Below are 18,470 nucleotides of genomic sequence, written 5' to 3'. Positions count from 1 at the left end.
CCCGCTTTCAAGCTAAGCTTGTAGTGGCCATCTGTGATTCGACGCTTGAGGGACAGGCGGTCTGGGGCTGGTCTCGGCTCATTCATGGCTCATAATGCTCGACATTGCGCTCGACGATTTGCCCTCTTTGAACGGCAAAGCTTGGCTGAGACAGGCAAGCGTTGTTTTGTTACAGAGTACAACATGCATGGTTAGGTTCCATGCATATATATACATACATACCTACATCGGATGCCCAAACAATGCTCAATACACTATCAGTACAGGAGTATGCCCATAGCCGTCAAGGTCAATGCGATGGAGCAGTAGTCGAGATATAGCAAACGGGTATCCATCCACGTCGTCCGTCAGAATTTGATGCTTGAGCCAGCTGGTTGCGGGAGTTGGCGTTTGATTCATCATATCCTCGGGGCCTCGCTCTGGGGCTTGGATGAGGGTATCGTCGCCGGATCAAGGGTTGCACCTGTGCCTGGTTCCGTCTGCTCTACAGCTTCCCCCATAGGGCTGACGGCCGGCTCCTCCAGCGCCGCAGCCTCTTGGTCCTCCTCAAAGAATTCGCGTGGGGTAAAGGTAGGGCCGTCGCCGGAGAGGTTCACTTCCGGGTCCTTCTCGGCCAGCTTCACCGCATCCTCCCACGCATAGTACCGTTCTGTCAGGACGTGTTTGATGGCTTTCATCGTACCCCGGACCTAAACACGACGCGAAGATACCTGTCAGCACTGTGTATTGCAGCAGCCGTCTCCCTCTTTCCCTCACGCAAAGCAAGGGATATCTCACCATCATGTCCCTCTCCCGCGCCTCCGACTCGCCGAAGCCGAGCTTGCTTTTGTTCCTCTCCCAGTTGGCGGTGGCGATCCTGTTGCGCTCCTTGACGCACACCCACCATAAGCGGTGCAGGTCATCCCACGACTTGTGGCGCAGCTCCTCCACCGTCCACGAGCGCCCGTGCTTGGCGTCCTCGGTGGGCGGGTTGGCCACCGTCTTGCGGTTCGCAAAAAACTCCCAGAGGCCGTGGTTCGGGTCCGTCTCGATTGGCGGGAGCTGGTCGCGCGGTACGGGCTTGGGGAGCGGCTCGTCTGACATGGACAGCCGCCAGCGTGTGCCCGTCCTGCGGAGGGCCGACTCGCCGCGGTTCTTGCTGTGGTCCGCGTTGTCTCGCGCGCCCTTGTAAACGTGCCGCTTCCAAAGAGCGGCCGTTGTTGAGAGAGAGGCGGTCTGCTGCTTGTTGACGCCAATGGATTGGCATGCCCCTGTTGTAGCTTGTCTACCAGCCCTCAATGGCATCGCGGCCATTGCTGCTGTTGTGGATGATATCGATGATATCCGGCAAACAGCGCCCATCGCGGGCCGGATCGCACTCGAGTTTGTCATGGCTATTTGGAGGAAGTAGCGCCGTGACGGGAAGAGTAAGCGAGTGAAGTGAAACTGTACAGGGCCGCCGTGTCTCCCGTACGTTTCCCCAATCGCTGGTGAAGTGGACTAGCCTGAGCCTTGGATATATGCCAGGGCCATTCGACGATGGCAGTCGCTCGACGTTCGCAATTGCGGCAACGCGCACTTGAAAATTTGGTTGGTCCAAGCGTTTGTCAGGGTTCAGCTAATGATGTGCTTGGCGCGATCGAATTGGCGTCCGCCACGGCTGGCCGCAGGTGCCAGGACGGCCCCAAGAAAAGTTCAGGCGGGCCTATTCACACCTGAACCGGCGCTCTATGGCTCTCTCACTGCATGTCCTGAATCTCCAATCGAGTGTTGCAATTTACACAAACACGAAGTGTCGCCATGAATTAGTGTAAGGGAGAGCCTTCTATCTACGTGCACGCTGGGTAATATCATCCATCTCATCTCATCCTGTCTCCAACACCACAACACAGACTCAACGCACCTCGAGCAAAATCAAGTTCACACACTCATCATCGATCATGTCCCTCATACAGTAAGTCACATCCGCTTCCTCACCAACCTCCAAACCCGTCTCAAACTCGGCTAACCATTGCACCCAAGAGCCTACCGCAACCTCTCCTCCAGAACCAGAATTGGTCTCGGAATCGGCCTCCTCATCTGGGGCTTTGCCGGGCTACAACTGACGCCCGTGGTAGAGGAGAAGCTCGGGCTGACGCCAACCGAGGCCGACAAGGCCGCCTTAGAGCGGATGACGCCCAAGATCCGCGTCGTTCCGAGGGACGAGAAGTCATGACCACAAATTTCATGAGGATCATCATCTTTACCATGTATAAAATCATGTATTAGTACGCCACCTGGGAACAGAGGGAGGAATCAGGCACACATGCCCTCTTTACTCGCTCATCCCTAGGGTTCGGCAAGAAATTGGACAGCAATATCTGAGGAATGGCGTTATCTGGGATAGCAGCCATTTCGCTTTTCGGGAGGGAAGGGAGGGAGAGGCTCTCCAAGCAGGATGCAGCTTTAAGGTGGGAAGCAAGCATACGGTCGATTCAGAGGAAGAACGGCAACCTGATAGCTAGGGGATCTGCTTTTATTTCACTACCTTCACCCTCTAGGTGGCAACGCCCGTACAAACTCTAACGTATGTAATGTCTGACAATTGATGTACATTCTCCGACCGTTTGCTCTCCTCGGTGCTGTTGCCCTCGAAAAGAATTGCCTTTCGTTTTGCCTCGGACCCGCCAGCGTTGTTGCCAACACCATTTGGCCCCAGGACAGAGGTACATCCGTCACGGAGCGTGCCATCGTTCACTAGCTCATCGGAACAGGCAAGCCGGACGAAAAGAAAATAAGAGAGCTGGGAGCCTTCGCAGGCGGAAATAGACACATCGTACCGTGACCACTCTGCCCGGAAGGGCAAAGACATCCCTTTAACCATCTGCCTGTTTCCTTCCTCGGTCTATCTGTCGTGTGGAGCGTGGCAACAAGTCTCTAATGCAAACCCCTGGAAAGTCTATCATTCGCAGCCCATCCTCGTGATGCAATCAAACAAACCGCCGTTCGTGCCAATCTGATGCAACAGGGGGGTCGCCATAACTTTTGGCTCTGGGAAGGGCCAGAGCGACGTGAAGATTTTTCGAAAAGCAAAGGAAAACTGAGGCAAGGAAACAAACAGGACCCGAAAGAACGCCGCATGGAAGGGAGACAATGAGAAAAAGAACGCCGTCAATGCGAAATATGTACGCGCCGAAACCCGGACCATATCATGCAACTGTTATTATTGATGGTTCTGCATTCCCTCTGCTGGAGCAGCCGTAAGTCCCGCCGATTTCCTCGTGTTGAAAAGGGGTCGGAAAAGCTGTGTCATATCGAGGGTGCTGTCTCTCACTCCGTACGAGGCATCAATTTCTGCAACCGATCCTAATTCCTCCCCTCGCGAGGCGCCGTCCGTCAAGACCCACTGCTTCACCGATTTCAACAAATGAATTATATAGGCGAAGCGTTGATCCGGTGCCATTTGCATGTCTGCTGCCCGAGTGCTCCTCAGGAGATACTTCGCTAGCCAATAGAAATGAATTGCGTCTCGTGTGAACCCGTAACGGCGGAAAAAATGAACACCAGACGGCGGGAACTGGGCAGCCATGTCGTGATCCCAATTGGCTTTGAACTTGTCCAACGCAGTCATGAATGTTTTCACTGTCTGCGCGTCGAGGAGATTGGTACCGACGTCCACCGGAGTTGTCCGGCCGCTGTTGTTTGCGCTAGGGCTATCCTGGGTCCCAATGAACCAGGCACCAGCAGGTAGAGGAGTGGCTGAACGACCCAGGACTGCTGAACCACCTTCCAATTGAGCTTTCCTCATCATCGTCAGCAGCGCGTGGATCAGGACGAATTTCCCGTACAGGTTCGTGGCGCCGGGCTGGACACGATAGTTGTTGTCAAGTAGGGCTTTCAGTACCAAGTGCATCTCGGGTTGTGTGCACCTCTGGGTTCCGTTTGGATTGCGCAATTTGGCAGCATGGGTACCCCTGAGCCCGAGCGCCTCAGTACATTCGTTGCTGTCGTTGGCGCCCCAGGCTGCGTCATCTGCTGGCAAGGGAAGGCGGACATCAAATGGGTCAAACTCGGGGACGGCGTTGAAGTAAAGCCCAAGAGCGGCGTCGTAGACAAAGAGCAGGTACGCGGTCCGGATACGCTTCTCTTGTTCAACCCAATCGTGCCAATTAAACTGGTCAACCGGGAAGTTCTGCGGGTCAAAATCAGGATGGTGAACCGGGCTGTACAGGGACTTGTCTTTTGTGAGACGGAGTAAGCCAGCCTTGCGTGCAGCCGAGGCGATCAGCGGGAAGGTCCTCCGCGCCTTTTCACGTTGCAGCGGAGTGCCGTGCCAGGTGAACAAGATCTGGGTAAGCATGATTGCCTGTAGCTCCTCGATATCTGTCTTACTGCTTCCGAACGTGGCCCACTCGTAATCGCTTTGGGACCGTCCGTCCTGCGACAATGAGGCATACATGCGAGAAGAGCCCTCGAGCGCCGCCTTCAGGAGGTCCATGACCTCACGAACGTTGGCTGCGGGCATCCGGTCCGAATAGCACGCCCCAACACAGCACATACTTGCCAAAAGGCCGACGTGCGCCTCCATGGCTCGGAATGTGGGTACGTGCAGAATTGCCAAGTGGGCGTGGAAATGCGAATAATTCTCAAGAAAGCTGCGGACATTATCAGGCTGCAAATAGAAGTTGATTAGGTTGGCCGTGGACGGATTTACGGCGGGGGCAGAGGAATGCAGAAATGTGAGGATCTTGATCGAAAGTTGTTGATAAGGATTCGGGTACGACGATGGAATTCCCCATGACGGGAAGAGGGGCGAGTCGGTGGTCTGTTCGCCGGATGTGCCAACCGCTCGCGTGCCGCCGGCATTAGGCTCGTGTTTGGTTGCGGTCTGCGTCTGTCCCTGTCCGATATTAGGTGGGAACGCATTGACGTAGGTAATGTGCGCACCAGGCTGAAACATCTGCGACCAATCGGCCGAGTTCGACCCTCCAAACATGGGCATTCCGTTCTGGTTCTGAGGCATGCTGTAGTTCGCCAGCTGCGGGTTGATGTTCGCCGTCATGTTGTTCGCGACGTCGCCACCATTGTACGTCTGCTCGAAGTTGCCCGGACGTGTCGACGCGCCCATTACCGAGTTGTTCATGTTTCTTCTGTCGCGGTTCGCATCGTCGAGTCTGTTGATGCTGCTAGATCTCGAGAGCTGGCTTTGATCGTTGGCAATGTTGCTCATCCCATCAGAAGCGGGAATAATGCCAAACGGATGAACCATTCCGTCGGCAGGCATGTTTCCCATACCGTTAACGTTATTCACATCGCCTTCAGTACCCATAGCCTTCTGCTGGGCAGCAGCAGCAGCATTCTTTTTAACGTGCGCTTGGGGGTGGGACAAGTGACTTGCCCCAGTCGGATTGCCGCGGCGGACAGAGCACTTGATGAAGTGGCGCTTGAGAATGTCGCTACGAGAGAAAGTATCGTGGCACAATACGCACATGTACGGCCGGTCGCCCGTGTCTGCAAGAAGATGTCAAGTCACCGCTGCCAGGGAGCATAACAAAAGCACAACACAACTTACGTCTCAAGAGGTGGCGCTTCAAGTGCTTTGCATGAAGGTAAGTCTTTGTGCAGTGGGGGCAAGGGAATTTTCCGTCTGCATCCTTCTGGGGGATCTGATTCTTGGCCTGCGCTGTTCCAGCAGCCGGAGCTGCGGGCCTACCTGGAGCGCTAGGTAGAATGCCTCTACGGCCTTGCGAGCCGACCACGTGCGTGGGTTGGTCACCCTCGGTCATCATCGATGTCTGGGGCATGAGCGGGCTTTGGCCATAGGGCGAGTTCATGCCCGGCTGAGAGATGACTCCACCGGCAGGCATTGGGCGGAGGAGGGGAGGCCCCCTACTGCCGGCCGGCGACGGGGCGGGGGCGATAGGCTGGGGATGCGAGGCGGCCGTAGTGGTCTGGGGCAGCATGGACGATGAAGCGCCGGGGTAGGGCTGCGGCGGGTAGGGATTGTTGTTCATGATCGGGTAGCTGGCGCCACGTCCCGCATTCTGCTGGGGCGGAGGCGGGTAGCTCGTCATGGCGTTCGATGAGTTCTGACCACTGGGGGCTGCAGATGTCTTCGGACTGTTGGAGGAATAGCCGGGGTAGGCAGCGTGAGCTGGGTGGCCTGGCTGAAGCGGCGGCAGCGTCTGTGGAGGAGCTGTCGAAGGGGGCTGCTGTCGCTGATGAGGTTGGTGGGGTGATTGTGCTGACAAAGTTGGGTACGAAGCCGCCGACGTGTTTATGACATTCGCCGAGCTGTTGGGCAGACCTTCCATAATCCGTCACTCAATAACCGTCTGAGTGACGAGCACCAAAAACCATCCGAGCCGAGGCACGAAAGGCTTTGTGTGCTGAAGAGTAAGGCCAAAGTAGTCGCGTCGCGTCACGCTATTCAAGGCCCGGGGAGTGTAACAGAGGTCAGATTGAGTGCCAAGAAACAATCAATCAAACAAACCACTGTTGTCACAGGCGATGAATGTTTGCCGGATGCTGCACTCGGGCCGTGTGGGAACTCGGCGACTCGAAGCCAAAGATAGATGGGTCTGTCTAGGCCGTATGTTTGCCTTGGGATGCGGTGCGATGCGATGCGCTGCGCTGCGCCGAACGAGCACGATTGCGGGACCTGCAGACGCGATCTAGAGTTGTGTCAGGACCCGCGACAAGCTGAAGGGTGCTCGGAGGTGGAGAATGCCCTAAGCGGAAAGTCGAGGCTCAAAGGAAAAAAGAGTGGTAAGTGGAGAGAAATGGGGAGGATCGAGTGGAAAGTCGGTGTGGAGAACACCCTTTTTTGTGGTGCTGTGCGTCCTTTATAAAGACGTTGGGGGAAGCTGTCAGGTACTGCTGATGGCGGGTGCCGGGCAGAAGGGTGGGTATTTTACAGTTCTCCAGAGCGCGAGCAGCTGTTAGGTGCCTGGGTGGGGAAAGTTTGGATCCGAAAGTGGGAAAAAATTTGAGGACCCTCGGGTGAAATGGAGACGGGCCCCAGCGCAACCTGATGCCTCGAAATCAAGGCCTTTTGGCGAAACGAGTCTAACTTCGGAATCAACCTCTTCAACCTCGTACTGTAAAGTGTGCGATTCCAGATATCCCAATCAGATTGCGCAGTGGTTTTTTGTCGAGGGCAGAAGAAAAATCAAGAAGGTGCTTCGCGGCGCGTTGTGGAAGGAGGAAAGGGAAAGTGGATAAAACCAGGAAAGAGTGGGAAAAAGTAGCGTGGTGAGTGGGAGGGGGGGTAAGGGCCAAATGGGAGAGGGTGGCAGGGTGATTGGACCAAGGGCGAAAAAAGCTGAGCATGCTGGGACGTAAAATACGGATATTGAAACAGACAATAATGAAAAGTACCAACTGAAATATACCGTAACGGAGCGTACGAGGTTGTTATTGCGGGACTGGCAAGCCATCCTTAGTATTTCCTTAGCGCCAAAGTCTAGCGAATACCTTAAAGCACCCATTACACTACGAAGTACACTACGGTAGGAACAATTATGTACAACTCTCTATTCGGGCAAAGCACTGAGTCCCTTCAAACTCGGCATTCGTCCGGTATCGCACTGAATGCTGCCTTGTAAAGTACAACTTCATAATAGCTCCGGCAGCACATTGGAGGCCTGAAACTGTAGTGCTCGTTCACAGTTACGTGTACCTCCGAGGTAAACGATGGCATAATGTTATAAAAAGGCATTGGCTGGGGAGGCAGGGAAGGGGGTTGACTTCGAGATTGTTCCTGTGTGATCGGTACACTTTTACAAGGTGTTCCTTGCGCATCGCTCGATGGGTCTCGATTATGGACCGAAGTAGCTCCATGATGACATGGGCTTAGGTGACAAGGCATGCTGTGAGCAACTTGTCTCTAGTGTAAGCATAGAAACCGCGCTCCCTTATTACACAGTAGGGCTTCGCTGCTTCTCGGGACGAATGGAGAGGACGGGAGTACACGTAGGCATGCGGCCATGGCTCACACCAGTAATGCACGCACGTTTAAGTACCTATGTGTGTGCAAACTGCAGTGTAGCGAATACATGTGATAGCGGGCACGATGTGCTGAGTCGAGCTATTGAATTACTTATTCGCGCCAGGCGAACGGGTGCCGCTTTCTCCATTAACAGGCTGGAGCAGTTTTCAAGGCAGCGTACGGAAGTAGCCGAGATGCAAGGTGCGTTTACGCCTCTTGTGATATGTCGACTCGTGCGGCTAAGGTAGTTAAAGACTTCAGACTGCCCAAGTCGTAGCGTTGCTCTGTGGGTGTGCTCCGTATTTATCTCGTCATGCCTCGTTCCAGCGTAATCAATTGGTTTACACTAGCTTCTTGGAGTAGTAGTATGAAGTTAGGTGCATTCGCACAATGACGTTTGCTGCCTCCTTCAATAACATCCCACGGTGTTGCTACTGTACTGTACACCTGCAGTGATAATTACGCCACCAACAGGGCGAAAACCCAAGTTGCCACGGATGGACTTTTTGATGAAAGAAATTCTCACATCTCAGATTAGACAGGCAACATCTGGTTCAGTTCGGGACCTATAGAGTACACAGGACTTAGACATCAATACACCATGGTGGCTAGAGGGTGAACGCACGTAGCCGCTGACGCAAGCTCTTGTTGCCCTCGCCTTGCGCTGCCACAGCACCTCAGGTACGGATATCTAGGATAGGTAACAGGACGGGATCATATACAGGTACCTACTGATTGAGTGTAAGTACAGCAGTACTTTCCATAGAGATCATATGCGTCGATCGTGTGCGGCCTTCTTGACAGGGCTAAACTACAGGAACAGGCTCGCGCTCGTAGAGGGTAGTAGAGGGTAGATAGCGCCTCCATCAGCAAGGAGCAGGCCGTTGGGTGTTTGTTAGTGGAAAGAGTCATCCTACCGTATGATCTCGCGAATAAGGAAAATTAGATGTGGCTTGCCCAGCCAACTCAGCGCAGCAAAAGCGAGCAAAAGAGGCAGGAGAGCCACATCTAGCCACACTTGCCCGGTGCTCTCATTGGTGAATGTCTGACTTTGCGGGCTGGGCGTATCCACATCTAATTTTCCTTATTCGCGAGATCATACGGTAGTGTACACTACTGCTGTGCTCCAGGCTAGCATATTGTCTTGTAAATCGTCCTCGGCACGCAGTCCGTTCGGGTGACTTGGATCTGCGCTTAAAGCATCAGATTTCCAGACAGGCATTACACCTTAAATTCCCAAACACGAAACAGGCGCGAGCCAGACGAAACCTGGTCCAGGGATGGACAGAGGTCAGCTACCTTAGGCCGGGAGAACACAGTACTAGGTATGAGATATATCATATCCAGGGAGATATTACCTTACGTAGTTCGAGTCAGTATATTGCCATGTACGTCGGGTGCCTTGATGGTCTACCTAAGGTAACTAATCCTCTTACCTCTCAGTGCCGGATCCTCGACGTTCAAACAACTGCGGTAGCGTGGGTAGTACAATGGAAAACTTTTCATCGAATGTGACATCCCTTCCAGCCTGGAAGCCAGTGAATGTCCTGGCGGCTACTAACCTACTGTAACTTCGGGGGAATTGCGGTGAAGGACGTTTCACCTTCCTTGCGGCAGGAGGATACGTACAGAGGTATGTAATGAGTACAGTAATTACCTACGTTGTATCTGTATGTACCTGTAAAGTACCTCAACGGCCATCGGCTGCATTCCCTCATTGCAAATTTGATGAGAGGGCTAGCCAGCAACTCTTCTAGCATGTTCGTTATTGTTATTGGGTTTTCACCATGAGGTACAGTACAAGTCGTCTCATGCAGCGGTCAACCCTTCAAGCATTGCTTGTTATAGGCGGTCATGAACAACGGGAATTTCCTCTTCTTTCGACCCCAGAGTGAGGATCTTGGGGACAATTGTGGGTGCTCCCCCAGACCCCCCAAGTGGAAGCGCAACCTAACGGGACCGGCCCCATTTCAACAGTCGGACGGGATCCTGACAGATTCGGTAAAGATGATGTGCAGCAGCCACGAGTCAACAGGAGCGTCGAGCGAAACTAGTCCGGACTAGATTTCCTACCAGCCCCCTGTCTGCCTCGGTTTCTGTGGGTCCATTAATTGCAGGGCTGGCAGGACAATCGATCTTGAGCGAGGTGTTTTTTGCACTATTTGTACAGTACATGCAACGCATACGGATACACCACCTCACTACTACATGTACTTGTACCGTACCTAAGCTCGCTAAGGTACGGAATGCGTTATATACAAGTACAATGCCCTTCGGCGAAGAAGACAGCATAATACAATTGAAGATTGGGGGCTGGGGAGAGAATTTCAATGGAGGAGGCCACGGTCCATCAAGAGGAAATAAAGGAACTTGAACCGAAAACGTCCAGTGCTGATCTACGCACTCGGCTATTTTTCGTACATACGGAGCACTGTCTTGGCCTACGAACGGACCCGGCACTCTCTGGGCACGGCGGAGGGGCGAGGGAAAGCCTACTACCTCCGGAGTACCTTACCTATGATCAAAGTTTTCGCGTCGGCACCCGACCAGATTCCAGACACCTTGCGTTAGGCACCGATCAAGGCAATACCGGTACATGTATACAAGGAGAGGGGTGCTTGGCTTTCAGTTTCTGCAGTCATGTCTCTGCGCGACAGCCGCGCGCATCGCATCATCTGAATCGTCGGGACGCGTCTTCGCATGGCGTCGGGTGAAAGTGGTCCCTACCCAGGTCAAGTGGGGAGCGGCGATCCGACAGACAGTGAGGCTCTGGGAGGGTCCCTATCGTGAACCCACAGCTGTGGGTTTGTACGACACTGCTATAAGAATTGAGTTAAGAGGGGCGTTTTCTAGAAGCCATGGAGCTCCACCAAACGACTCCATGTCGAGGAACAGCAATTTTGGATCAAACCGCTGCTCATCATCATCAACCACGATTTTACCATGACACTCAGCGGCTGAGCCACGTTCGCGATCGCGATGGTGCGAGAAGCATAAGATGAACAGTTGGAATCTTCCGACTATCACTGTCTCCCTGGCCAGTCATCGGCGGCATTCAGTTAGCCGACCGGCGAACTACCTAACCTGCCACGTCGCCTGCAACGAGTCAATGGAGCTCTTGGTGCGATAATGCTGCGCACCTGCCAAAACAACGACTAGACCCGGCACCCGTCGGCTCATATGTATACAACTTGGTGGTGTATATTGATGTATAGTGCCTCCTGTATCCGTATTACGATACAATGCTGCCGAGGGACCCCGGAAGACCTGCAGATGGATCCGGCGAGTTGTTTCCCACCTCCCGAGACTGGCTTGGCGTCGAATTCACACGAACCCATTTTCTGGCGAAAGTTTCCATCGCGCAGCGGCTCAAGTCCTGATCTTCAATCATCAGGAGAGTAATGTAAGGGCGGCCCTTCGATCTCATCAGATCTTGCGCCCCTGACACTTTTTGGCTGAATCTCTGCCAAACAAGAATTGGTGCGAACCGCCCATTTCCGGCGGTAAAGCCGGACGGACAGCTGCAGTCAAACCAACCCTTGTCGATGTGGCGCTCATGCTGCACGAACCGGTTATCATAGCTTCTGAAGACATCACATTCATAATATGCATCAAGGCCCGAAGACAGCGGCGAAATGATTCCACAACCTCTCCCGCCTCAAGCCCTAAGGTACTGTGTGTTTACGAAAGGTGGTATGTCAACGACGGCTTTGTGTCAATTACGTATTTATGGAGTGCATGAGCGGCGCGCTTCGAATCGTCAACAAGTCAAGACTGGCACATTTTCAGTTTCTGATTTGTAACTGATGGCAATTCGGCGCCATGGTTGCATCACCCAGTCCGAACTTTGGCCGAGTTCTTTGATCATGGTCGGTCGTGGTAGGTCGACGCCAAGGTGCCGTCACCGACCCCGCTCTCAAAAAACGGGCGGGCAGCATGCCGCACGATACGACCCAAGTCTGTGCTCATCTCCGGAAGAGCGGGACCATCATCCAGGGAAAGATGCGCCAGTCAAGCGAGCTTTCTCTCAACTCTTTACCCTAGCATTTATAATCCGTCTTCCTTATTCTTGAAACGGTGCCCTGCTGTGTATGTGACGACCCTGCTCATCACCACGTATGTGCAATACGTGTACAGTCTGGAGTTGGGGGTCACCGTGGCATGTCGCAGTCTCGGCAAGATTTCGCGGCAATTGAGGACCGAGATCCGACACGCGCACATCAGTGTCACTTCCGACAGCGATTTCTCGAGTGGGAAAGATATCCGTTTTCATGCCCAGATTGTCCTCGCCTTTTTTGACCCATCCGCTTCCGGAAAGGAAACGCGCTACAAAGCACTACATACACTGCCGCACCCATAGGATTGAAAGACATTATCTGACGTTAGTCCCATGCCAAGCCTCTGCTCTTCGCCATACAAACGATGGAAGCCACGACTCCTGTATGTACAGTACGTCACAATACCCAGCAGTACAATCATTTGTACAATACCGTAATGCGAACCCGGACGGTACTTCCCAGAGGGGCAAACCGCGCTAAGAGTTTCGTTGGCTACGGTGGCTGACGATCGCCGCCGGGATCCTTCTCGTTGTGGCATTTGACCGACCGAGGTCGGGCAGGCGGAGCCTGGTCGAAACCAACAATTACATCGAAGACACAATACGGCAAGAGGTAATTACGTTACTGTACTTACAAATCATCAGTCACATCAGATAACAACTCTTACTGGGGCAACTCGTCACCAAATCTTGCTGAGAGCGACGCAGGGCTCATCGGAGCTCCTGCTTAATGCTCCGTACCCCTTCTCAACGATCACAATAACTAACCACAGTCAACAATTATAACCTAATTGCCCGCCTGTGCGCACTCGAAGGCAATTCCAATGGGCTTGTCTCCCATTGCGTGATCGAGGTCGTTGTTATTGGCTGGCAAGCATTCCGATATTGCCGGTTCTGGCTAGAGATGCACGACTCGCCAAATTTGACTCGCCGGCGTCAGGATGACAGCAGCCCTAGTCATCATTTGCTTGGAGGGCAAAGAAGGACTCGTTTGTACATACACGGTAACGAACGGCTCGCCTCAACTGCCGAGGCTGACACTCTATTAGTTCTTTTCATTACACCACTTTCTTCCGATGACCAGTCTACGATTCCACCGTCCATCGAGTCAGGTCGACCCTTGATCCTGGAGTGGCCTTCGATCTTGGGTGCAGCATCAGGAAGAAATCCAAGCGCCGCGTGACTGGCGCCCTGCCACATCAGGGATGTGCTTCTTGGCTTCGCTTGGCTTTCACGAGCCAGATGAAGGGCGGTCTGCAGCTTGTAACGTGGCAGCCAGGGCGGTCGAACCTGGGCTTGTCGACCCGCCCAATGGGGTTTCACGATTGACCCATCGCTCATCAATTTCTGTTCCACGAGCGATCTGAACCAACAAAAAGAGACTTCTGATTTCAGAGACTGGGATACATAACAGTTACCGGCACGCTCCATGGAAGCTACACCGTCACTTCTCGGGCTATGCGCCCTTACCGGTACTCGTCAAGCCGGTGGCACGCTGAACTGCCAGGCACATGAATAATACATAACGTTAAACTATTCGGCACAACAGGAGAGTTTGGCGCGCGACCTTGGACAGGCTCGGGGGCTTCTCGGTATACTGGCAGCTGCCGTTCGGGCCGTTTCACCGCATCATTTTGAAAGATTTTGTAAATCCAGGCAAGGCCGAAGAGCTCGGTGTCACGCACGGAACCAGATTCGACGAATCCAGTACAACCAGTAACTAATAATCGGCTGTTCCGGACGTGGCGAGTGCTCACCGCATTCTCTTGTGTCGTTTACGGATGCCAGACTACAGGTAGAGCAAGGCCGCTTGTTTGGGATCTAAAAAGAGGCTGGGTTTGAGGACAACAATGGAACGGTCGAGAATCTCCCAACGACCCTCGCATGTCCTCGACCGGATTCCTAGCGCACTTGTCCTGACTATGTATGGGGTGGATGCACAGTCATTCAGGAACAACAATCTGGCGGACCTGCTTCATTGCCTGCAGTCCTGAGCAAGTAAGGGGTTACTTTACAACTGGAGGTAGATAATAGGTGCCAGAGGCCGAGATCCGTAATCCCACAGCCTCCCGGGCCCCTTGGTAACGCGCTGCGTGCCGAATAGCGGCCAAGGTTGAACAGGTCGACAGAGGGAAGGGAAAAGCACGATGCATACCTTTTCCTGATGGCTTGTGGCGAAAATTCCGTACCTCCCTGTATACAAGCCTGGTTTTGTTGGTAGGCAGGCACCGGGTCGGCGTTGATGGACAGTCTTGCCCCTTATTGATATGAATCTCGCGTGGATGTGGCAGGTCATGAAGAGATCGAGCACATTATATTTTCATAATCTCAAGGCCGAGTTTGACTTTAGCATAGCCATCTTAGCTTGAACTTTACCAGGTCCGACCCTTCCAACACTCAGAACCATGCCTGGCTTATCACATTAGAGAGGAGGGTTCAAGTGGTGGAAAACACGCTCTCGTAAGGGGAAGAGGACAACAAACAAGCAGCTGCTTAAGTAAATGCCATGTCGAGCACAGCTAGAGGATAGTCAGTGCTACGGCAAGTGGAAGCTTGCATGAACATGATCGGCTTCGGGGTTTGGTAGGATCATTAGGTACCAATAGACCTGGATTGTCCAGGGGAGATATGCTATTGCAGAAACTCATCAGTGACTGCCGGAATAGATAGATGGAGATCTCCCCGGGCAACCATGTACGGAGCCATGTAAATAGATACCGCTGAGAGCCCCCTTATAGCCAACAACGCCATATCAGGTTGTCGCGCAGGCCTGGCGACGGAGGTAAAAGGGGTGGTGTGGGTTGGAGGCTGCTAAAGCAGCCAAACTCGGTCGTCTCACACGATACATCCAATGTGCTCCTCTGACCGGAGTGATACAAAGATGATCTTTATGATACTCTGAGCAGACTAACCTTCCAACCCAGGTTCTAACTCTACTCACCTAGGACGAGGACGCACATCAGGATTGGAGAGAGACAAGCATGTTATAGGAAAGAACTACAGCGGGTAGAAAGTTGTGTTGTCAGTAAGTACTCGCCTAGAATATATTTGTACCGTCATCGGACGTTAACTCGTTTGATCTTTAACGATTCCAGGATTGGCATGGTATTGTACACAGCTCCTTAGACCGAACTTCTCACCTACGAGTTTACCAATCCCTAGCCACTTTATACAGACCCTCCGTTAACGAAGGCCGGCCCAGGCAAGGACAGAAGCTGAAGAGCACGCGTGTATCTCATAGGAAGGGTATCTAAATGCTAGGAGAAAGCTCTTCAACACAACCATCGATCACCCCTTTCTCCTCCCCTCATAAAACCCTGACATATCCAGCATGAGCAACAGCTGCTCGACCGGATTATCTGCTCCTCCTCCAATACCAGTTGAGCCCGCCATCTTCTTCTCCCCAAGACCCCTACAAACAGTAATGAACACCTCCACCCTCCTCCTAAACTGTTTATACATCTCCTGCTCCTGCCGCCGCTCGGCCTCGTGATCGACATCGAACCCATGCCTTGGCCTCGTCCGCAACCACTTCGCAAACCTCAGCACCTCCCCAAAAATCTCCTCCAGCAGGCCCATAACCGGTGCCTGCCGCTTGCGCAGCAGCAGAACCCCCATGATCTCATCAAGGGCCTGCTCCTGCCTGTCGCGTAGCACATCCGGGCTGCAGTACATCCCCGCCTCAGCGGCGGTGGCAGCATCGTCGCTAGCATCAACATTGCTATCGGCAGCAGCAGTGGCGGGAAGCCCACCCTCGACCTCTCGTTGGACCTGATCCAGCCAGCGCTCAAAAGGCGCCCATACGGCCTCTATTCCGCGCTCAAAAAAGTACGAGGCAACCTGTCGAATGAAATGCCTCGCCTCGATGCCAAAGCGTGTCCTACAGCAGTGACTCGTGCTGCTGGTGCCGTCCGAACTATCAGCTCCAAGATCCCGCGGGTCCATCTGGGCGAGGTCGTTGGCGACGTACAGCATCCTGAGGAGGCGCAGCAAGAGCTTAAAGACGCGGTCGTACTTGACGAGCAGGGCCGGCACCATGACAGGGCGAAGGGGTGGCGGCGGTTTGTACGAGAGCCGGAGGAAATCGAGGGCCTCGAGCGCGTCCGGGTCCGACATGCAGCGCTCGATCTCTTCTTGGGAGAGTTTCCGTATGGCGAAGCTCATATCGCCTGGGAGGCTGTTAGTGTTTGTGTCGGTGTCGCTGCTGTTGGTGTCGGGTTTGCCACCCTGTGCAGGGTGGGTTTTGAGTTGGGCTAGGAACGGCGGCGGCGGCGGCGGCTGGTAGCAGTCGGTCAAGACGCCCATCAGGGCGAGGCGGAGTTCCGAGCTAGCCGGCGGCCATGTCTTTCTGCCTCCTAGCCGGAGGCCCATCACGCCTCCTGCATCGGTACCGAGGGCAACTCCAGCTTTGCGTTCGGCGGTGGAGAGATTGGGGTCGAAAAGGGCGTGGGAGAGGCGGCTGCAGAGCAGCCCGTTACCGAGGAGGAAGTACTGCCGGAGCGCGTCAATGTGCACGCGCAGATGGTGGGAACTGAAGAGCAGCTTCATACACTCTCGGTTTATCAGTCTTGACTGGGCTTCAATGACTGGACCAAAGGAGAGCAAGGGCACCAATGTCCAGTGTGGGGAAAGGTCGTCGGCCTCTTTGGTCAGGTCTACTGTTTGGTAGAGCTGATTCTGCAGAAGCTGAGAGAACCCGTCCTGCGCCCCAAGGTTTTCCAACGGCTGATCAAGTTGCCTCATCGAAGAGATGATGTTAGCTTCCAGTTGGGCTTCGGTTTTGCCAAAACACCCAAGCTCAGGTACGCCAGGTTTTGATTCGGCCTGGCCTTGTGTCTTCTGTTGCATCGCGGCAGGATCGACCTCTATCGCACGGGACAATGCATTCCGGTATTCTATGGCTCTCGCCTCCAACTTTGATATGGCGTCCCATTCAAACTTCCATTCGAGCCTCGGCGGCTTTGTTGATGATATCAAGTCTGGTCTAGAAAGCGGATGGTCGGGGTGATACTCGCGCAGGAATCGAGCGTTTCGACCAGTCTCGAAAATTGTTTGAGCCATGTCCTCTGGAATAAAAGTAGGCATTTTGCTTTCCTCAAGGAAGTACTCGGCTTCCTGGAGCTCGAAGCCTTGATCATCCACCCATACCTTGTCTGTCACCTTGATGAAGCCTTTACCAGGCCCTTTCTTGGTTATGGGGATTCCGCCTTCGGCTCTGAGACCAATCCATTCTTCCACAAACCCAACCCAAGGCTTGGAAATAACCCGCAACATTTCCCGTGTAGCTGCCCTCAGAAGTCCGTCCCGGTACTCGGAATCCTGAGCCTCCTGAAAGAGACACGACAAGATTTCCTCGTCAGAGTTCTGCTGGGCCAGCTTCCTGACAAGACGCTTGAAATATGATAGGACCGATTGAGCTGGTTGGACTGCAGACTGTAATTGCAGGATAGACCTCACATCACGGCCTCGAATACTGAGTTCGAATCGGACAACAAGTACAAGTCGCTCTATGAAGCCTGCAAGGGCGATTCTTGTGGGTGTGGAAGCGGCCGAGTATGTTGCTTCAGCAAATGCTTGGAGATGTCTGGCAGAGTTTCCACAATCGGCACAGAGCTTGTCGATGGCCTTGACCATATCCAAGGAGAGGCCGGAGATTCTGAGGTACGGTGCCGTCTTCACGAACGAATTCTTGTTCGAGTCCCAACTAAAGAGAATTGAGCTTCTCCCCAGAGCGAGGGACAGCAGACAGGCACAATATAGAGCTGCGTCCAACACGTCTGGGAGTGCGTCACCAGTTTCGTTTCTGGATGCCAGCAGACTGTCGAAAGCAGCGGGCCCGACCTCGGAGACGAACAATGGCGAATAGGGTCCTTGCTCGGTTTGGTCAAAGGCCTCCCACGTTTGGAATTCGAAATGTGTACCGAGACCATGGTCCGGGGAGAGCCAGATGTCTTCGTCGTCTGGGGAGGGCAAAGGGCCTGGCTCGTCTTCCAGGGTCTCGGACCTAGGTTCGCAGGGCAGCTTGATTTCTTGGTGGCTTGGTTCTTTGAACAAAGGCGGCAGCTTGAAGAGGACCCCATCCTCGTCTTCAATCCCCCCTGCAGCCGGGCGAGCATCCAAAGACGGAATCAGGCTCTGAGATGCCTCTAAGTTAATCGTACCTAATCCATCGAGCGCAAACAGGGGGTTTCCTCTGTTGACCTCGTTGAGGGACTGTTTAAGCCAACTTGACGACCGCCAAAAGTCAGGGACGGCGAAGAGATCGGATGGATCCTCTCCGCCCGCCATGTTTTGGGACACCTGCAGCGAGACAGGAGGGAGTCATTGAGTGCTCTGGCTTATGCGATGCCAACCAATCTTCGAAATTGCAAAATGAGCTGAGCATGATGTACCTAAGGTAGTGAGCCTCGAGTGAGCCTGGGCCTGTGTGATACAGTGACATCTGTGTAGTGTATAGTGAGTGAC

The 18,470-nt window shown here is 53.7% G+C and overlaps 4 protein-coding genes across 4 annotated transcripts; 1 reads left to right on the top strand and 3 right to left on the bottom strand.

The window, feature by feature from the left end:
• Positions 1 to 50: 50 nt before the first annotated feature.
• N656DRAFT_779680 (MRP-L47-domain-containing protein) lies at positions 51 to 1,387 on the bottom strand. Its single transcript, XM_064815240.1, has 2 exons — positions 778 to 1,387; positions 51 to 689 (listed from the first exon to the last, which is right to left on the bottom strand). Exons 1-2 carry the CDS (start codon positions 1,291 to 1,293, stop codon positions 399 to 401), a joined length of 807 nt encoding a protein of 268 aa, XP_064669743.1. The 5' UTR covers positions 1,294 to 1,387; the 3' UTR covers positions 51 to 398.
• Positions 1,388 to 1,821: 434 nt separating this feature from the next.
• N656DRAFT_779679 (uncharacterized protein) lies at positions 1,822 to 2,583 on the top strand. Its single transcript, XM_064815239.1, has 2 exons — positions 1,822 to 1,933; positions 2,002 to 2,583. The coding sequence occupies exons 1-2, from the start codon at positions 1,920 to 1,922 to the stop codon at positions 2,192 to 2,194; spliced, it is 207 nt and encodes a 68-aa protein (XP_064669742.1). The 5' UTR covers positions 1,822 to 1,919; the 3' UTR covers positions 2,195 to 2,583.
• A 598-nt stretch (positions 2,584 to 3,181) lies between these two features.
• Positions 3,182 to 6,032, bottom strand: N656DRAFT_710452 (uncharacterized protein; the record flags this gene model as incomplete). Its single annotated transcript, XM_064811678.1, has 2 exons — positions 3,182 to 5,469; positions 5,531 to 6,032. 2 exons carry the CDS (start codon positions 6,030 to 6,032, stop codon positions 3,182 to 3,184), a joined length of 2,790 nt encoding a protein of 929 aa, XP_064669741.1.
• Positions 6,033 to 15,293: 9,261 nt separating this feature from the next.
• On the bottom strand, positions 15,294 to 18,466 carry N656DRAFT_837210 (uncharacterized protein; the record flags this gene model as incomplete). Its single annotated transcript, XM_064818821.1, has 2 exons — positions 15,547 to 18,466; positions 15,294 to 15,516 (listed from the first exon to the last, which is right to left on the bottom strand). Exons 1-2 carry the CDS (start codon positions 18,291 to 18,293, stop codon positions 15,294 to 15,296), a joined length of 2,970 nt encoding a protein of 989 aa, XP_064669740.1. The 5' UTR covers positions 18,294 to 18,466.
• Positions 18,467 to 18,470: the final 4 nt, after the last annotated feature.

This window comes from Canariomyces notabilis (assembly GCF_033297395.1).
Source record: "Canariomyces notabilis strain CBS 508.74 unplaced genomic scaffold N656scaffold_12, whole genome shotgun sequence".
NCBI classification, from domain to species: domain Eukaryota; kingdom Fungi; phylum Ascomycota; class Sordariomycetes; order Sordariales; family Chaetomiaceae; genus Canariomyces; species Canariomyces notabilis.
The sequence above is the reverse complement of the archived record's forward strand: the minus strand, read 5'-3'. Positions and strand labels throughout refer to the sequence as shown.